At 37.1% G+C, this 21,967-nt stretch overlaps 1 protein-coding gene across 1 annotated transcript in view; it reads left to right on the forward strand.

The window, feature by feature from the left end:
* The window catches only part of LOC145663700 (proteasome subunit alpha type-3-like), a 76,436-nt gene that overhangs the window by 48,676 nt on the left and 5,793 nt on the right, over positions 1–21,967 (forward strand). Inside the window, exon 6 of the mRNA XM_081729795.1 lies at positions 4,467–4,579. Within this exon, the coding sequence (XP_081585921.1) occupies positions 4,467–4,579 (113 nt within the window). The remainder of the gene's footprint in view (positions 1–4,466; positions 4,580–21,967) is intronic.

Consider the following 21,967-nt stretch of genomic DNA (forward strand, 5'->3'; position numbering starts at 1 on the left):
TTCGATCCCCGACCAAGTAAGTTTGGGGTGGACAACATCGTGTCCGTGGGTTTTCTCGACGTACTCCCGTTTCCTTCCACATTCCCATTCCACCAATTATTCCATCATCATTCACTTGCCTTAATCATACTTCTCCCTTAGCCTAACAGACATAATAGTAGGTCATTAAACTGGAAGATTTCACTTCATTTCATTTTCCTTTAGTCTTCGTTCTGTCATATGTAAAGTTCTCCCTTGTGCATAGCATCATGCCATGAGGGCATGTAGGGAGTGTGCCCTCAGTCGTAGATGAATGTGGTGTTGTCGGCACCACGCTTCGCCGCATCCCCCCCTCCCAGGTACGCATTGAATCTGAGGTTGGTAATACCTCAGAGCCGCACGGCATCTTATGCACAAAATCAAATATCGTAAAGTAACCAAGAGCAACAGATACCTGACATATGCATTTAGACCAATCCTCTTTAAAATCGGATAATTCATTCGAACGTTATCGTAGCTTTCACACGCCTACGCCCAAAGTAAGAGCAAATACTTCAATTCGGGAAAAATCCCCTTGTGGTATGGCAACCAAAACAATAGATGTCTGGTGAAAGCAAAAGAGAGCATTTTAAAATGAGTTCCATCAAAATCGGACAATCCGTTCGAAAGTTATCGTCGGATGCCACATGCAAACACACAGACAGAACGGCCTGTAATAGGGAGCTTCACACCCAAAATTCTCAAGGTTTGTTTCACGACAATCTCAAATACTCGAAGGCATTCGAGCGCCGGAGAGTAAATTTTCGAAACGGAAGTTTGATAAGTCTTCAGCCTTATCGACTTTCCTTACCTCTACCTATATCAGTACCTATCTCTATACAGAACTTTAAATTAAACCCTCGAAATCATATTAAAATTATTTTTTTGCCTGCCCCGTTATTGGCGCAATCGGCAAAGTGATTTAGTAGACTAATGGTGTCTTGGATTCCAATTCCATTCAGGTGATGCATGTTTTCTCTTTCTCTTTCTCTCTTCTGACAGACTGCTTAAACCTTATACAGATCTGTGGGGAAAAAACTTTTCCTTCACTTCATTGCTAAGGAGAGAAGTTTTAAAATAAACACTCTGCATATATGTAATACATATTATATACAACTATGATAACCTCGAATTCATTGTTTCTTCCGAACACTCCGATAATCCCGAACTTTTCAAAATATTCAAGCGACTCGACAAATGCGATCATATTGATATATTTCTGTAATCGCTGCTTTCAAACAATTCGAGACTCTCGAAGAATTCGAGTGTCTCGAAGTTGTCTAATGTTTCTTACATTTCGAGTGCCTCGAACACTTCGAGAGTCTCGAACATTTTGAGAGTGCCGAACATTTCAGGAGTCTCGAACATTTCGAGAGTCTCGAACATTTCGGGAGTCTCGAAAGTTCGATAATTCGATAAAATTAAAATTCTTTATCGATGAAACGGTTTTGAATTTTTATCGAATTGTTATCGATTACTCGATTATCGGAACAGCCCTATTTCCAATACAGACATTCAAAGTCAGGCAATGAATGACACCATGTAAACACGAGTAACTACATGTAATAATCAGAATATTACCGCTACTTTGAATTAGGACTATTTACTAATTGTTTAAAACTGAATATAATATATGTGATTGGAGTTTTCATGATTGTTACACTGTTATAATTCAACGAGGATATGTATGTGTACACGGCTGATTGACAGTGACAGTTCTGGAAAAATATCATGTTACTTATTTTCCTCATGATCTTTTGATTACGAGTCACATACGCATATACTGTTGTGAAATCTAATTTGTATTCAAATAAATTTTGTAATATATTAAATTTACCTCAGACTCGTAGCCAAACGGACTGTAACTGTTCCGAAAGTAGTTCTAAACCCACTCAGAAAAATAAAGATATATCTTTTTCCCCAATTTTGATCACATCAGGAATGACAAAATCAGGTGTTATACCCACTCAAAACCAATAATCTTAGGGTAAAATAGTGCGTATACTTTTCAATAGGAGTAACAAAAATTATTTTTCTTGGTTGCGATTTCATGTCTGACTAAAATAAAACACATATAATCAGGGCCTCCTTACGTCTTGGGCCTCCCTGCCGTTGCAGAGGCGGTAGTTCCGTCACTGCCCACCCTACAAAGTTTTTTTTTTGTTTTTTTTTGTTCGTAAGATTGCTCTAATTTAGATTTTAGTCTGGCAATGTCAGTTTATGACCTTTGTCTGATCAAGTTTTTCACTCTGGCAGATGTTATTGGGTACTAGAGTAGACGAAACTTGTCGCTTGGTGTTGGTGAGCTCATTGCTTGATGAAATGACAAAGCGACTGTTTGTAACAAGCTGCTTGCAAAATGGATCTGCAGTCATTTAGTTCAGTCAAGGATTTTTTTTATCTTATCAACTAGAACACAAAACCTTTTGTACCAATGCAACAAATACTCCGCGTGCTGCTATGCTCAGTGGAGGGATGATCGGTGGCGTTGGGCGCTCGAAAATGCCTGTTACGTGATGTCATGCAGATGACGTCACTAGCAGAAAACCCTGTATGTGGAATTATCAATTATGTCATTGCTGGAACTCCCGCGCTTCGGTGTTGATCCCACCCCCTTCGGCCGCACCGACGGCCGCGAAGGCGCGAACTCCAGAAACTATTGAAGTTAGCAGCACAACGACTGTTGTTACCAATAGGTACGTTTGAAATGGTGCGGTGTGAAGAATGAAGCCTATGTCCTTTTTTTTTTTTTTTTTGTGAACAAGGTCACAAATGAAAATATCTATTATAACATATAGCACAAATTTAACGCTTCTTATATAAAATGAAAACATGTGTGGTCAAAAATATAAAACTATATTTATTAGTGTTTCTTCCACATCAATTATTTCATCCAAGGTCGAAATACCAGGTAATTGCATTTCCTGGTCCCTCAGAAAGTCCATATAGGAAAAATACCACAACGAGGGTACATACACGTCATCTGTTCCACTTCCAGATAGTACTTGCTCTTCTTTAGTTCTCTTCGGTATGCAGAACGAAGTGAATTGATTTTATTCCTCACTGACTCTCTATCCGTCGTTTGATCTATTTCCTTCATTTTATTCACTAACTTCTCATATGCCGCATTTTTCAAATTCCTGTTTTTATAATCTTCACTCTTTACCTTCCACAGTTCAGGTAAATTTCGATAAAGGTCAATAAATTCTCGCCAGAATTCTTGATTCCTATTAATTGACGCCATAGCGCAAGAAATAAGCGTCTGTACACTAGGCTTCCTACTCGGAAATAAAGCCCGTGTTTGCACAAACATGCCCATACACGGTCCACGTGTTTGCGCAAACATCATGTTCGTGAAAACAATTTTCGAACGAGTTCGATATGGAAAATGTTTGCACAAACGTTTGCGCAAACAGTTCATACAACGCCACACACAGTCAAACTGTTTGCACAAACAGCCTTGTTTGCACAAACCGTGGACCGTGTGTGGGCCCTATAACTGCCCTTCCATTTCTACCTAAAATTGCCAAATGGCTGTTAAGTAATCTCAAACTAAAGAAATACCAATGTGCCATCTCATTATGTCTTACAAATATAAACTTGTGGCAACATAGACTTCACCATTGTATTTCTCACAAAATTCTAGCCCATTTGATATTTAAATCAACCGAGCGAGATACAAGACAGCCGACTCCAAGGTGACGACCATGACAACACTACTCTCTAATAGAGGTCTACTTCCTCCTGGTGTCTATAAATGTATTGTTGTTTATCATCCCTTTACCCGTTTGAAAAATACAATGAAATTTTCAGATTGGCAACACATTGTTCTGGCATTTTCTGATCAATCAAGGTTTTGGTCACTGCGCCCGTGTTTATGGACGGAAGCATTTTAAATTTTGCTGACGCTCGTTTCTTAATATATCCAACTTCACGTCTAAGTTTGGACAAAAAAGTCAATTTCGATTTAGATGGAAGAATTTTACGACAGCTCGGTATTCGATTTTATCTAAGCTGCTGCCGCCTCGCCTAATTTTATTTCTTAACATCAATTCAACTTAACTTCCAAGAAACATGTTATCCCACATATTAGTGAGATTGTTGTTTAAATGTATACAATATTGTTGTTTAAATGTATACAATACCAATACATCCCTGTCATTGTGAGTGTTTCCTCTCGCATTAGACAATTTGTTAAAGAATAAAGTAATGGTAAGTTGAAAATTTTATTGTAAGTTCTATATGAATTACATTTTAAAGATTATGATTACTGTGCTACTCATAAAGCATACTAAAATAATGGTAAACCAAAAATTATATTTTAACTTATCTTAAATTTCTTTCTAAGATTATTATGCTTGCGTCATTGGTAAAGCAAAATTTGTTAGGAAATAAAATAATAGTAAACCAAAAATTCTATTCTAACATACATATACATACTGTTCTAGGGTTATTACGGATGCGCCATTGGCAAAGCTAAAGAAGCAGCTGAGGTGGAAATTCGTAAATTAAATTTATCTAAGTTAACGTGCGAGGAGCTAACTAGAAGTGCAGCAGAAATGTATGTATTCTTAATATCTTAATGAATGTTAATTCATGTTGATCTGTCTTAAAATCAGTTTCTAGCTCATCTACATCAGTTATTACTTACCACCTTCGTTAAGCCCCTGGGAAGGTATGACGAAACTGGAATAAGAAAAAAGTGTTTACTGGACGCGAACTGATATACTGTTATTAATCGTGAGTTAGAGAGCGTGAAAACATATCGAATACAATCAAAATGACCACCAATTGTACACATCGTGATGCTTTTTTTTTTTTTTTTTTTTTTTTTTTTTTGTCCAGGAACTAAGGCATAACACGCCCACAGTTCATCCTTGAATGGGTAATGATTACGGTGTAACCTTATAAGTGAGGTGTGTACACACACTACAGGGAGTTCTACAGAAGGATTTACGGAGGAACACAAGCATAGAAGCCAAGATTGGAAATTTCTGGTGGCAAACGACCATAATGAAGTTTGTGGTAAATCATGAGGTTCCTGAAATTCGTAGATTGTGGTTCCTAGACTGTCTGACCTTGAAATTTCAATAAATCAGAACTGATTGGGGAAATCGAATTACATCTCGTAATTAAGAATTGACAGGCACTTTAATTGCATTCGATATATCTTAACATTCACTAGTTTGCAATGATTGAACGGCAGTCTGTCAGGTGATGTGGGAGGTGAGGCTTTATCTTATCCTCCTTTCGTCATCTTACGTGGATCTCTTCTGGTGACATAAGAGAAATTGAGAAATGTAGCCCCCGTAATAATGATTTCTATAGGGAAGCACTACGCCAACACAATATGGTATGCAAGATTATGTGAAAATCTGTGTTAGTTAAAAGAATGGAGACACCATATGTTGAAGAATTGAATAATATTTTGTTTTTCCAAGTCAGCATAATCATAGAACATACAGAAATGTACTTGCTAAAATTAGACATTTAATTCTGAAATGTAAGGATATCTACATTAAACTAAACCTTCCTTTAACGTTGCGATTCGAAACAAACATAAATAATATTCCTCATTAGTAACAGTTCCGTAGGTTAAAAATAGTTTGTTTCGAAAAATTATAGGAAACGCATTTGTGCGGTTGAAACTTCACGTTTGCCTCCTAAAGTTAAGATAGAGATAAGAGACACAAATAAATGTTTCTTATTATTTATTGCACAGTTTGAGATACGATTTGTTTGATTTAAAACGTAATGCTAATTGTTAGAAAATAAACTTGTAGGTCCAGCTCTACTTTGCTTCAAGTTAAAGTGAAGGTTGAAATCACAAGCAAACGTTTTTCTGATATTAATTGTTCTGAGTATAAAAGTCGTTTCTTTCGAAAAGTGTAAAGAAATGTTAGAAAGAAAAAGAACTTGTTGGATGCATGTCACACTATTCTCCAATTCAAAATATTGATTAAAATATGTAAAAAAGTTAATTTGTTAATAATTAGTTACTGTATTGTGATTGCAATAGTTTTCCCCCAAAAGCATAAATGAGGTAAATAATGCCTTCATAAAATAAGAAAGGTAAAGAAATATAGCCAAGTAGGAAAGCCAACTTAACTACAGCTACAACTTTAGGTTCGTTCAATACCTGTATAAATATCTGGTTCGATGTCCAGTTACGGGGATTTTTAACTTCCCCCGTAATTAGTAATTCTGACATTGGGTGAATATTATAGTGAAAAATATATTTTGAAAGACTTATTTTATTATTCGCTTCACTAGAATTAATGGCGTGTAATTTGTTTGTTTCCAAAACTAATTACCACAAACTGAGAAAAGAACATATAGTTGTTTTTTTTTTTTTTTTAATGCAGGTTCATGGGTAACTTTCTTCAGGTGCCACCAACAGCACAAATGTTAAAAAGTACATTTTTCGTAAAATGAATAAAGTGAAATATTTACTCTTATTAAATAAGTTTATCCTTAATGGTGTTTTTCTTAGAAAGCTTTACATTTTGTGCGAAAAATGTCAGCTTGATCAGTCAAGTTGTTCACGTGCCACCAATGGCTTAGGATTTGCACAAAAATACACAAAAAGTTATTTTTCTTCATTATTTTTTAAAATTAAGATTGAATGTTCTTGTTTCTTGTGGACAATTAATTAGGTTAAAAAATACTTTTACATTCAACTCTTCACATATTTCCAAACAGTGGTAACATAAGTAACTCAGAATACACTATGAGAAAGTGACTGTATATCGAGTTCCACCCACCCATATATGATAACGTTGTATATGTTGGTGCAGGTACATATTGTTACTCTAGTGTCTTGAATTGCTTTTTGTGTTAAATTTTGCCATGTTCTCTCCCGATTGTAGTGTTACTAGGACAAATCTATGTTATGACTTTTGCCCATATCGCCTCTGCAACAAATTTCACCATTCTTTCTACAGTGCGATTGTGACAGGGTAAGGATGTAATGAATACATCACCCATTAGAACCGTCCTCACATTTTCTTTTAGCTCCTCCAAACTTAAGCGTATTGTCAGTGGTGACTCCGTTAGCGTACATGTTGACTTATTTAATTACATAGTATTAATTTTAATATAATATGTCGTTTCTAAGGCTATTTCACGAATGACAAATTCACGTACTGATATTCGGTCTCCAGTTAGGGTCATTTGTCTTGCTTTTAGAACAACACCTCCAATCTAGTTCCAGTACTTCCTTCGTGATCAATAAACATTCACAGAGGTAGGTTCTTAAGATAGCAGTACCACGGATTTCTACATTTCACTGGGTCAATCTTCTTTTGGGATTTGCTTCCATGTGGTGGGGAATTGTATTAAGTTTTCACAACTGATGATACGATTGATTGCAGGTCACATCAAGCTAGAGTAACGCGTAGCTTAGGGATTAGGATTAGAGTTCTGAGCTCTCAGTATCTATGGCCATGTTAGCCCTGTGACCGATAACGTACCTCCACGATGATATTATCCGAGGAAATAGAAGCAGGAAAGGATTGAGGAAGAAAGGAAGCGATCTGGGACTTTTAAGTTAGGTACCATACCGGCATATGCTTGGTATGAATGAGAAAACCCAGGAAAACTTCATTCTGGATGGCTCGCCTGGAAAAGGTTTTACAGTTTTTCGTCCTATTGTTCTCACTGTAATCGAATCCGGGACCGCCTTGCTGATTTGCTATTGAAGGATCAATTTATTATCTACTAAAAAGCATCTATCAATTATACTGTATAGCGCTAGCCATCCCAAATACGTGGGCACGATCCCTTAAATTTATAATCCTCTCCCACCAAAGTAGTAGAGGATTCCAGAATTGGCTTGCGGCAAAATTACGAAAACTTGCTTTGAAGACTGAATTGTATCCTATTTAGCGTTCTTAGAAACATGATTGTAATTAGTACAGAGAAAGCTTGTGTGAAAATTCACACCAGTTATCTCTCCTTCATGTTAAAAGAAGGAATCCTTCTTAATGCACTAATTGTTGCATACAACAATTAATATATTAGATAACCTTTATTCCCCAGTTCGAAAGGGAAAAAAATATAGTGTGATTTTTCTCCCGGACAGCATATAGTTATCACTAAAACTAGATTGTTATATTTTCAGTAAACATTGTATTTGACCCAAAAATCTCATGGGTGCAACCAATACCTTAAAAAATCGCATGTAGGGACACTTACTACTTTGCTGAAGACATTATCAAAACACTATCGAACGGAAAACAATATTATTAGTTGTTTTCGAATGGATTTCCACTTCACGAAAGGAAACAATCCCCAAATAATCTTTTTGTCTCATTTTCACTGTTATCAATAGAATTTTACTGTACATTTTGGTTACGTGGAGAACGAATAGTCTATTTCGTATAGTAAAGTAATACAACAGAATATTTAAATTCTTTAACTTCAAGTAGTGTGTTTAGTATATTAACATTACAATACAATTTTTAAAAAGAAAGAAATGGATTGAATAATAACTAAAGCTGTATAATAAAAGTATTTATAACGCGACAAAATACTTCAGTTCAGTAAATATATATATTATCGGACTATCGAATGAAACAACTATAGATAGTTCAATATTTACAGAATATTTATTTTATAGAAGAAGTAGAACAAGTGCCAAGGGGGTATAGCTACTCTTCTGGGAATTTTCGCCATTACATTAGGAATGTTCCTTAGGGTTATTAGAATAAAAATAAAAGTTGTTGGTCAATATATAAGTACAACACCTGGGACCTGGGGCGCTTAACTCTTTAGCGCAGTGTATTTTTACAGACCAATGGGATCTCTTTAAATGTTAGTAGATCAGACCGTTAGTACAACACTGGACCAAGTTATACCTCGATCGATTTGCAAGAGTGTGGGCTTTCAGTTTACGTAATGAACGTGACATTTCTACGTACAAAGGCAAAATAATTGAGGACATTTAAGAAAATTTCCTTCAAAACGTCCCTTCACGCTATTCTTTTACGTATTACGTGGCAACACTGCAAACTAGGCGTATGATAAAGTGTATTTATGTGACCTATTTTACGTTTAACTTCAACTGAAAATTTCATCTTGATCCATAAAATAGCAGCACATGCAAAATGTAATTTATGGTTGTCACTCGGTTGATAATCATGAAAGTACGCGTGTGACTTTGTGTCAATGTTCCGTTTTATTTTTCTATCGAAAAGAACTTATATAAATTTTTCTAGTTGCTTTTCCTCATTCGTTGTATTATGACAGGCTCCCAGTACCGAGAAATCCCGCAGGAAGGTTTTATAGTTTGATGGTCCATGGTCTGATGGAAAATATTTCATAGCAATAGTTTTTTTGTTGTGTGGTTACATTATGTTCTTTTGAAAATACTTTGTGTTCTACAACAAATAGAACTTCCAAACGTGTCAGCTGATATGTGAAATTATCAAAATACTCTCGAAGTTATCGCATAGTGCATGTATATACAATATTCTTATTCATATGAACACAGATAATCACAACTAAAACATAAATGGAGGTTTGAAGTGATCAACTTTAGTCAATGATATATGTCAAAATTCATAAAAACTTACATTTGTCAGCATCAAATCTAATATCCTTCCCGAATTATTATGATCATATGATTTGTTTTTCTGGTTTAGGTTTAAAACATTGCTTAAAATACTGCTTCATGAATACTAGTTTTAGATAATTCTGGAACTTTCACAAACGATTTGATTTAATTTAAGTATATTCCTTTCTATGCAATGTTTAATTAAAACGTTCCCTTTAAATCCCAGAATTGAGGCTGTGGTTGGAAAGACTAGAGTGCGTTGAAACACTGTTATGAAATCATAATCATTAAGGTTACGTCGCGATATAGTGATCAGTTGTGCACCCTAAGTGTCAAAATTAACTGTGCACCACATTTTGCGAACTGATTTCGAATTATCTAGTGTTAATGTTTGCAAAATAAAGATGACAGTAGAAAAATATAGAGGTTCACTGACGAATTATAAAAGCAACACCTTTGAAACATTGGACTACTGTTTCTCTTCGTATAAACGAAGTCCGTTGTGTCGGATTCGGTCCAAAGTATGTAACTCAACTAGATCCTATTCACTGGATAGTATTTGTCAGTTGCTATTGAATTTATCTCGAATATGTCATTGGTATTGACGTGTCCACCACACCTAGCATCATGAGAACTATTGGGGAGCTATTTAAAAGAAGGAAGTTGTAAATTGCCATGTAGAAAGCCAGTAGTAACAGCGAAGGTGCCCGATATGCTGAATATACAGCACCCCAAAGACATAGTTGTCACCAGCCGTTTGGCAGGTCCTGGACCCTAAGAGATTTTTAACGGGAGTTAAGTTTTTATAGCTGAAAAAGGACATATAAAATTATGTGCTCGTGTTCCAGCCACTGTCTTAATTGTTTTCTTCTTGAGTATGGCAAATTTAATTTATTATAATTCGAAAAAACATAATACATGTAATGTATAATAACCCTTTACAAATAGATACTTTCTAAATAAGATTTTGCTTACAGATACTTTTTTACATAAATCAAATGAACAAATTTTGTAAGGGCGGACAATCAACTCTGTTGTCAAAAGCGGCTTTGACACACAAACAAGAAGTTCCATAGGAAAGGCAGTAGTTTTAGGATCCATGATTTTTCATAAGCTTCCAACAGTTTTTGATTCCCCGCACTCCTTGGATTTTCCCATCTCTCTGGCACTGATTCCAACGTAAAGACTTACATCTTCTACTTGGAAATAACTCATGCAAATGTTATAGTATATTCTATACCAGTGTAGCCAAAAATATCCTGGCTATGTCCAAACAATTACGTTAGCATGTCCGTATTTTCCAACGAAAAGTTTATACGGAAGATTTTAATTTTAATATTTATATTGAATTTACAACCAAATGTTACAAATGTTATTTTATATGTAACCATTACAAATGTTATTATATGTAACTTTATTACATAAAATTATATAATATTGTAAAGTATTATGTCCTTTAGGATAGAGGTAAAAGACGGTACACGAAAGTTTGGACTTTCTCATCACCATTTATTATAAAATTTTTCCTCTTGAATACTAAATATTACAAATAAGTACCAAGTGCCTGTAATTATTTGGAGGTTTGTTGGTTAATTTTAAGGAGCCCAATAACCATGCCTCATAGGGCGTATTAGATGGTGCCTCTCAATGACCGGGCGTCTTAGAGAGGGGAGTTGGAATTCGTAATGACTGTACGTCTCAAAGACTTTGATGATCCGGTGTCTGTCAATGACCGAGTGTCTTAAAGCGTATAGGAAGAGTAACTCTCAATGACCAGGTGCCGTAGAAAGTTGGTAGTTTGATCAACCGAACGAGATTGATGTCTTCTATGGTATGCTCTCCCTTGTTTATCCTACAATGTCGGCTACCTTCGGTCATTTGCCAACCGTGGCGATGGTGGACGATGTCCTCTTCGTGGATGTCGTTTGTAGTGTGTTTATCTCTAGCACGTGATGTATAAGCACATGGTTGTATCTAGCATTGTGTGAAAACACGTGGAACCTTACAATACACATGTTTCCTCAATAGAAATCCTTTATCTCGTGCAAGCTAATCATCTTCACTGTACTTTACCCTTTAATCGTAAATATTTTGATTGAGGAGAGATGTGTTTTGATTCGTTATATCAGTACCTCTGCACCCACTTTTTTTGTGCCTTCAGGGAGTACTTTATGACTAAATTTAATTATGAATCCCTGGCTTCATTTTGTTCCCTTCTTTGTTTTAGTATCTATCTTAACATAGAGGAAATTCATCATTACAGTCTACTCAAATTCTGTGTTCTTTGACTTGTTTCTTTATAGATGTTAAAATCTCAATCGATCGAAACTAGGACTGATACATGAGGTAGAACTACAATTTATCATGATAAAGTAAACAACCCAGAAATTTTTGTTGGGAGAGGCCCAAAGTCGGAGTGCAATACTACAAGGCAGTACTTTTATGTTGTGTTTTTGAGAAAATGTTATTTTCCACCTCAAAAGACAATAAGTAGGCCTAATTGTTTAGTGATGTATAACCAATCCACTGTTACATTCTTTTTACACGTGTGTACAATACATGTTTCACCAGCAGTTATTTGTTCGTAACACTTTTCATTTTAACTGCGAAACACACAAGCTAAAACATTCTTAAATCGTTAATTTTCTTTTCATATTTGCAACTAACGATGCACTTTTATTCAAGAGACCACCAATTTGTTTCACCAGACTATAGTCGCTAGCGATCTGTTGATAAGGTACACAAAAATAGCGTGGAAACAATAACATTTTGTGATCTACTAACAAGCAACGTACAGAACAAGGCAGGATCAGATCCGACTCAAACTTTGCCCAGAGGACACAAAATGCAAAAGAAGGAAAAATGCTAAATTGGAGCTGCCCCCATTCACAAACACCGGAGATATGCTCCTCAACATAACTCATCACGCGACAATATGATATAAGGTAAACGTCGCAAGATACCCGTTTATGTCGAAAACGGAAAGGATGGGTAGTACCGGGATTATATAAAGATATCTGATATGCTATAACATATATCGCGGCCATCTTAAAAGCTGCGATCTTATATATAACGTGAGGTATTGAAATGGGAAGAGGGATGTGTGACATATCAATGTAAGGTAAAATGGAAAACGAAAACCAGCGATATAACTGCAAAAAATATATGTGCAATAGTGTGAATGGAACAATATGGAAGACTTGGACAAAACAAACGTGTATGCGAAGGGCAGAATAATAGGGCAAGACTCCACGACATTGGTACGCGCCAAGTAATTGCGACAGAGTCTGTGCATAGAAGTGCGTCCGCCTTGACACATTATGCTTTTGGTATTGGGATTCGTTTGGGACAGTGAAAACGGAATGTTGATGAATCCGGTTTTGCGAAAGAGTTGACAAGCCAGAAGAAGGTCATCCCACATTCAGACTTGTGTTCAGTCCGTGCATGCAACGTGCTGCCGTTGCTGTCGGAATCAGGGATGGTGGCCAATAAACTCTTGGTCATTCTTCAGGAACCCGTAGCCTTAGGTGCTCGGGGTTAGGAGAATATGTTCGCCCCATCAAATGTAGTGGTATTCTGGACGCCTTCTGGTAAAATGGCAAGCGAAGCGTATTCGGTTTTCATCAAAGAATGCGTAATACTACAAGTAGCAGCAGATGCTAATAACGCAAGTCTTCTGTTGCTTAATTCATATGGATTTCAAAAGGACAGATACACATTTCCAAGGCTACTCTATTACTCCATGAAAATGGCTTCAACACAGATCATATTCGCATCCATATTATACCTGAAAAGACTACCTCGCAGTGCCAACCCTTGGATCTGTATTACTTCCATTTGTATAAACACATTGTGCGACGGATTTCGGAGGCATTGTGTGACCATACCAACATGAATCTTCACCAGCAAGACACTGTCATTAAGTTGCATTGTGGACCAATGTTGTTGTCCACGATTTCATATGATGCATTAATGTGGGTGGAAACTAGCTGAATTAGTGGAGGACGTAGCTTTTCAGTACAACATAACTGACTTATGATTCAATCTACGACAGCGTGAGTGTTGTACAGGCGAGTGCCCAGAATTTTCTCTCAACAAATGTGTTTGGTATTTGCGGGAGCTGTGTGTCACTCATTCGTTTTACTCACTAATACTACTGCCGAGATTTTCAACAATAGGCACAATCTTGACACACCACACGTGTTGTCATATGCAAATGGTGCCTGTCTGCACATTTGTATAGCAGTGTGTAGCATGTTCTAGAAAACACAGCCTTGTCTTATCTACACCGTTGTTTTATTCCGGTCGTCCATTATATGCTGTACGTACACATGAACACACTCACATATCTCTCTATCTATCTCAATACATATCTATCCATTCATATATATATATATATATATATATATATATATATATATGTGTGTGTGTGTGTGTGTGTGTGTGTGTGTGTGTGTGTGTGTGTGTGTGTGTGTACATATAGCATACCGACGCACACGGATTTCTTTCTCTCTATGTGTATGCGTTTCTTTGTTGCGTCATGCATGTGTTCCGGATTCCGTTTCTGTTTGATCGCGTTAACAACATAACTTCAGTTGTTTTTTCTATCCTCTGCACGCATGAATTCCTATTCACATCCATACCATGCTCGGTACGTTATCAGAAGTTGAGCCTTTGGTTTTAGTTTTCAATTCTGCCCGACACTTATATTTCACACGACTCCTTTCCCGTTTCAATACCTCACGCTATACCCAAGATTGCGGCTTTCAAGATGGCCACCAAGTTAGTATTATAGCATATCAGATATCTTGATATCGTCCCGGTGCTACCCGTCCTTTCCGTTTTCGATATAAACGGGTACTTTGCGACGTTTACCTTATATCATATTGTCGCGTGATGAGTTATGTTGAGGAGCATATATCCGGTATTTGTGAATGGGGGCAGCTCCAATTCGGCATTTTTTCTTCTTTTGTATTTTGTATCCTCTGGGCAAAGTTTGAGTCGGATCTGATCTAGGGATGGCCACAAAGATCCGGTTCCGGCGAAACCGGTCCCGCAAGGAACCGGTTCTGAGAGATCCGGTTTCCACAACCGGATCTTAGGAACCGGTTCCAGACCTAGATCCGAAAACCCGGTTCCAGACCTAGATCCGAAAACCCGGTTCCAGAACCGGATCCAGATCTGGATCTGAAAACCCGGTTCCAGAACCGGATCTTAGGAACCGGTTCCAGATCTGGATCTGAAAACCCGGTTCCAGAACCGGATCTTAGGAACCGGTTCCAGACCTTTATCCGAAAGCCCCCAAAGACCCTAAAGGAGGCACAAAGTTCACCTTCAAAACGCTGCAAAGAGGACCATGCGCTTGTGCCCTCCCCACCCAGACCCGCTTGTGCCCCCAGAAAAAAATTTGGGTCCACCAGTGGGTGTTTAGCGAAATGAGTTTCCAGTTTGCCTGTTTAGCCAATGAGTTTGCCAGTTACCCAGTTTATTTAGCCAAATAAGACAAGTGGCCGCAGCCTGGGCACCTGGCTGTCGATTCCACCATTTCATCTAGCACACTGTTCACAGCCTGCCAGCAGCTCGAGTTTAGCGTAGGGATGGTCACAAATTTTCGGTTCGAGCGGAACCGGTTCCAGACCTGGATCCGGAAAACCGGTTCCAGATCTGGATCCGAAGAACCAGTTTCCAGACCTGGATACGAAGAACCGGTTCCAGACCTGGATACGAAGAACCGGTTCCAGTCCTGGATCCGAAAACCCGGATCTTGTAGAACCTGATCCGTTCAGACCCGAAAACCGGTTCCACCAGGAACCGGTTCTGGCCATCCCTAATCTGATCCTGCCTTGTTCTGTACGTTGCTTGTAAGTGTAACTGGACAGAATGCCAAATTAACGATAACACATTCAGAATTGCCAATTTATTATTAATTTTCGAGCTGTTTTCTGTGTATCGTTAATTTAAAACTCTTTGTCAACTTCCCACGTTTTCCATTCAAGTTAGAAATATTATAGAAGACTATGAACCGAGAGGAATTCATCTCAGTAAGGCTACTATCAACACCAGTATTTTTTAATTTTACACATAACACCCAAATTCAACGCTGAGAAACTTCATATTTCTCGGAGAGTGTATTCGTGTACTTTATCAATACAGCAACCTCTTTATGTCGTTCTTCATTTGAATAAGAGGCAGTTAATGGTTTTCAATTACGAGAGAACTTGATAAAATTCTGGTAGTACCGACACTTACCTTGAAGCCGCCTGGATGGCTAGCAGAACCATCATGGCAAGGAGTGCAATTCATAGTAGTCTAGGATATTCATCGATCCCCTACGCCAGTGACCCTCTAAATTACACTCCCTTCTACTTGTGAAGTAAATATAATGAATTTAAATGATTTGAAGTATGATAATACAAGCGGAAGGACATATAGTAATAAAATTTTAAAGATTTTAATTATCCATAATTGCGATATCGCGCTTAATGCGTGCAAGTGTTCATGTTATATCTACAAATACAGTATTCTGTATTTTATGTATAATATTCAGTATTCAGGTAATGTATTGGAATGTCCCGTATACGGTTGATGACATTTCATGCGCCTCTAATTGTAATCGTTGCAAGTACGACATGTACACCTTGTCTCAAAAAGGTTGAGCGCATTCTTTATTGGTGTTTTGAGGCAAAAATTTTCAAAGTCCAACTTCGGGTATCTTCGGGAAATAGTAAACCAGGTTCGAACCTCCAAGCTAGCCTTTGCAATCGGGAAAAAGTTTGCAGATGTGTTTTTCTTCTTTTAAATATAATAAGACTTGTTATCAAGTGTTGAAAAAAGCAACATTGATTGAAATACTTAATGACACAATATTTCGAAACTTTGTATTAATGTCAGCAAATTCTTGTTTGTCATTTAGCTCTCCATACGTGATGGAATATTTAGATACGTAAACGAATCTTTCCATATGTAAAAGAATGCTCAAAGTGAAGACATAGAATATAATTATCACCTGAGTTCTAAAATAAAAGTCAAAGTAGAACAGAAACAGCGTTTGTAGTGGATATGAATGTCATAATTATCTTGAGAATATTTATACATCGCTAAAAGTACCTTAACAGAAGTCCTTGTGGTAGCTCACTGGTAAGTTGTCGGACCTTAAATCATAAGGTTATGAGTTCGAATCCCATCTGGATCAATGCTTTTTTTTTTAAATTATATTTTCCGCAATGCATGAAAAATTATATAAAATAATTACATTAAAATACATCAGTTGTATATATATAACATAATCATTGCAAAATGTAGTAATTATTATGTTTAAAATATAAAATCTGAGATAATTTTCACAGTAGGTCGGTATTATATATGAGAATGTTAAATGCAAGTTAGGAAGATCGTTTAATAGCAATAAATAAATTATGTAGTGTATTTATTTGCAGCTATTTGTCATACAGTTATAACTTCTCAATATTCTCAATACAGCATGTCATTTACATTCGTGAAATACAGTATATTCCTACGGATATAGAAAGTGTGTAAACAGAGTATCCAAAGTCGGATCCTGCTTCAAGACACATAACTTTTCCCGATCCCCTTAACGTCACGGGAAGAAACAGAAATTCTCTTTAGAACGGAATATCGTTACTTAGAGTCTCATTCGAATACGTTGAATATGCTTTTGTATATTCATTTCTCTCTCTCTCTCTCTCTCTCCCTCTCTCTCACTCTCTCGTTTTGTTTATGTGTTGCGGAATATCCCAAGTTGAATACAACATTTGCAAAGTATATGACCATCAGTGTCATGGAATACCGGAAATTGAAAGTCGTGTTTCTTGAGGTTGGATTTGCGTGTTCATGTTAGCTCACTGGTAGAGTACGGGCTTGTTAATGAGGTCGTCTTGAGTTCAAAGCCTGCAGAGAATTATCTTTTTTTTTTTGTTAGTAGAATTGCACAGAAATCGGATTCAAGGAGTGGTTTACTTCTAGAGAAGCGTTTAGGTAGCCCTGAAAAGGACTGTTTTCGGGAGTTAAGGCGGGGACATTAATATTGTGTCCAATACCCTTCTGAATTTATTACACGCCCACATTCTTCTGGGCATGGAATCTATTAAATGGGTCACAAATTTATCTCCTTCCCCTACCTCCAGCTATGCTTCGGAAACAAGATGCCACAGGTCATCCTGGGTTCTTGGTGGATCTGCCTCAGGCCAACTTTCCCTTAGAGTACGCTTCACTTCTGCCCACATATTTTCCATGAGATTGAGGTCTGCTCCACGAGGCGGCCAGTCAATTAAATCAATCTCAGGCTGCCCTGCGAACCATTCCTGAACCACACGGGAAGTATGTATTGGCGACTGGTCTTGCTGGAACTGAATTACACCATCAGGCTGAAATACTCGTACAGATGGCACCATGATATTACTCATAATATCTAAGTACTGAGCACTGTCCAGGTGTCCTTCAATTCTGTGAAGCAATTCTGCTCCGCGCCTGAAAATCCAACCCCAACATGAAATAGATACATGGCCACTGCGATTTCAAGCAGCAACACATCCAGGGTCATATCGGGTGCCTCTCGGGCGATACACAAAACGGCGTCCCTCATTTGATGTTGTGAATATGGATTCATCTGAGAAAACTACGTTTTCCCAATTGCGACCCACATTCGCCTGTGCAAACGCGAGACGGTAAATTTTGTGGTCGTCTGAGAGTTTTTCCTTCACGGCAGCAACACAGCCACGTAACCCAGCATGACGAAGCCTTCGCAGAGCTGTATGCTTACTACCAGGAAAAAGAGAAGCTTCCCTTAGCTGTCTAGACGTCCTTAGTGGGTCTAACCGGGCTTCGTTTACTAATCTCGCATCTTCGGATTCGGTTGACACATGCGGGCAACCAGAAGATCGTAAATTACCAGTTTGGTAGATCGTAAATATAGTTAGAATCTAATACCGGAAATTATTTTGAATTTTGTTCTGATAGGCATACTTTTATTTTTTATACATACTGTAAAGAACAATAAAAAATAAGTCTACTAAACATTGTCAAAGGGTGCAGAGTTGTTTAAAAATGAATTTAAATGAAAGACGTATGATATGATACTAATGAGAACTGTATATAGAAATACTAGAAAAATACACATGGAACAAAACCTGCACATTGAAATACAATTAAAATTGAAACCTAATGAGATACCTAAGCATGGTGTAATTTCACTAGTGCAGCAATGCCCAGTTCAATCTTCGTGACGAACATTATGAAGCCATTTTCAACTGATAAGCGATTTCTTGTCTTTGTTTTAATGTTTACCATGAAAAAAAAAAAAACTTTCGCACAAGTACGATGGAATTATTACTTTTAAAGCAGCAGATACCAGACCATGATATTCTTCTCTCCTCATCAGGCAGAACTTGTCCAAGTCTTCGTTACAGAAAACCAGTTGCAAAGACTTGTAGCATATCATTCTATCATTTGGTCAAGAAGTTGTGGGCTTAGATCAGATACGTTAATGGCCTCTTTAATGAAGGAGTTTAACATCCATCTTGAACAAGCACCTTCGTCGTTGGGAATATAGATAATACAGTTACTGTATCCACTGTCAATGCCGGGCGCCGAAAAAAGGGGGCACAAATTTCGGAGGAAGTGTGTTACTCATAAGTGCATGTGCACATGTATAAAATAGAAGAAAAAACGTAATAAAATGTGCTCAAAATCAAGAAAAGGCAGGGTTTACTTTTGAAAATTTTATTGAGCTTCGTGCCAACCATGGTGGCGCTTCGCAGCTACAGTCGACGAGAACTATCTTGGCAGTGACGTCAAAGCTCTCAGTTGCAAGGCTACCAACTTACGCTATTCACAAATAGTGCTTAGATGGCACACTGAACGCTTCGCACGTCACTTTCGTAACTACAGTTTAAAATAATGCTGGTAGCGAACTAGAGAGAATTTAGATAACAATGTATTTGAATAATACTAGCATATATATATATATATATATATATATATATATAGGGTCTATATATATATATATATATATATATATATATATATATATATATATATATATATATATATATATATATATATATATATATGGATTGTTACGACAAGAAAGAAAATAAGATTAGACCCTATATTTATGTCGTCAAACGACAATATCTTTCCTTTCAATAAGCAGTTTTCTATTTCCAATAGATTTTTTAAACCTAAATCCAAACTTGCGCAGTATTTGCTGTAATGCCCACTCAGACCCTTTGAAGTCAATGCTTTTCTTAAGTTCGCACAATAATTTATTTAAGGTGGCGACAATGCCTTCAGCATAGAGATTGTGAATTGTTCTACGAACTACTACTTCATCGAAAGAATCTAAATTTGTTTGTCTTTTCTGTGTATTTGGCCTTGCTTTACAGGGTGTTACGACGGGTTGTCCAGACTTTACCCCTTCTCTTTCACAATTCGCCACACGGATCTCTCACTGACACATGTTGCTCGGGAGGTTTCACGAACACTGTCAGATTTATTATTGTTTGCTCCAAGAAAAGTTGTAAACATTAAAAACAATGTCTCCTGCATCACAATGCAACGGCTTGCCTTTCTTTAAGGTACTATCACCCATTCTTATACACAAAATTTCGAGAACGAGAATAAAACAAAGGACTGACAATTTTCACCAGTCAGCACAGACTGTACGTACAGCCCTACAGAAAGAAAACACGCACTTTTCAGTCCATTTCATTTCGCTTTTGTTTTTTAATTTGTTTGTTTTTCCTGGAAGTGATGTTCTTATGTCCTATTGGTAAATGTCATATTTTTCGAAGCTACATTCACTAACCCCCACGCTCTGTTTCCGCGACCAGAAAACACGTTCAAATATCGTCCTCTAACTCAAGGGCCGTGATAGGTAAAGACATGGGGGTTTCTTTAAAATAAACTTTGGACTTCCCTTCCCATTTCGTCCACTGCATATTTGTGTCTATCTTCAATAGAACGAAAGTTTGTAGCATGTTGAAATCTGACTGTTGTTAGAACAGAATAGACATAAATGGCTATCATTTAAAATTATTTTCCACATACTTATAATATAAAATTCAAATATAAAATAAACCATATTCTTCATGAAAGTTATATAAATATAAAAGCAAAAAAATGTAGCATTTATGTCTCCTCGAACTCCAGTTATTGTTATACAAAGAGGACAAGTATATTTATCAAAAACGAATCTCCCATTTCGGTTCATTTCCTTTCGCTTTCCTGTTGTAGAGAACAGAGCGTGCTTTTAAGTTGGTATTTGTGTTCGCGCATTTTCTCTTTTTCTGGGATTGGACGTTGAATTGAACGAGGCGTCTGCTATAACCAGTGGGATGGCATTTGAGCAAGAGCGAAGTCTACGTCACTGCCAAGATAATTCTCGGGCACTGTAGTCTGTCGACCTCACTCATATGTACGGAGACATCGTCGTATACTATCGCCCCGAGCGCTGATTTTCCATGCCACGGCACTGTTCACTATAAACAAGAAATGGATTCTACTATTATAGAAATAGGTATGTTAAAAATCCCACACAAGCTTATTATAAAACACAAATTATAAAAGGGTCGCTGGCAAGAGGATGTGATAAAAGGGGATCGTGATAGGAATTAGATTGAGAACCACTGGCCTAGAGTAATTTTAACCAAATTTCTTATAGTCTGAAAAAGAGTGCTGTCGGGTTACCTATGGTGAATGGGAGGGAGATACATACTCGTATAAAAGATAGCTAGAAATTGATCGGTATTAGTGTCGAATTCATAGTTTTCGGGGTCGCTTAGATAAATAGTGTGACTTTGGATTTCGCTTAACTCCGATTAAGCTCTCATTAGTAGGGATGGGCACGAACGACTTTTCTTTGAAACTCGACTCGACTCGAAACAGACATCTTTGAGGTCTACTCTAGGGCTCGGCGCGAAAAATATCCTCCAACTCGACTCGGATTAGAGTCGAATCAAACTAAAACGAGCCAAATCCTGTGTGTAGTCCTACCTAGACAATACATAGACAATATAATTATTCTATTATCAATTATACTACTATTACTACAAATAATAATAATAATAATATTATTATTATTATTATTATTATTATTATTATTATTATTATTATTATTACAACACCGTGTATAAACATGAACGATAGATGGTTAGTAAAGGAATACTAAAAGCTAGTTGACTGCCGACGTCGGTAGTCATGACGTCTACAAGGCAAAGACATCGTTCATTACCCTAAGCTGTAAGCGTCGGTGGACTACAGATGGTCAACTATTGACCTCTCGCCAAAAATTGGTGGTTCCATTTTGAAAACTTTACTACCAGCGGCAGAGACGCGATGAAGCGACAACGAACCACAAAATTACTCTCCCAAAAT

This window comes from Thermobia domestica, chromosome 11 (genome assembly GCF_964235325.1).
Source record: "Thermobia domestica chromosome 11, izTheDome1.hap1.1, whole genome shotgun sequence".
NCBI lineage: Eukaryota > Metazoa > Arthropoda > Insecta > Zygentoma > Lepismatidae > Thermobia > Thermobia domestica.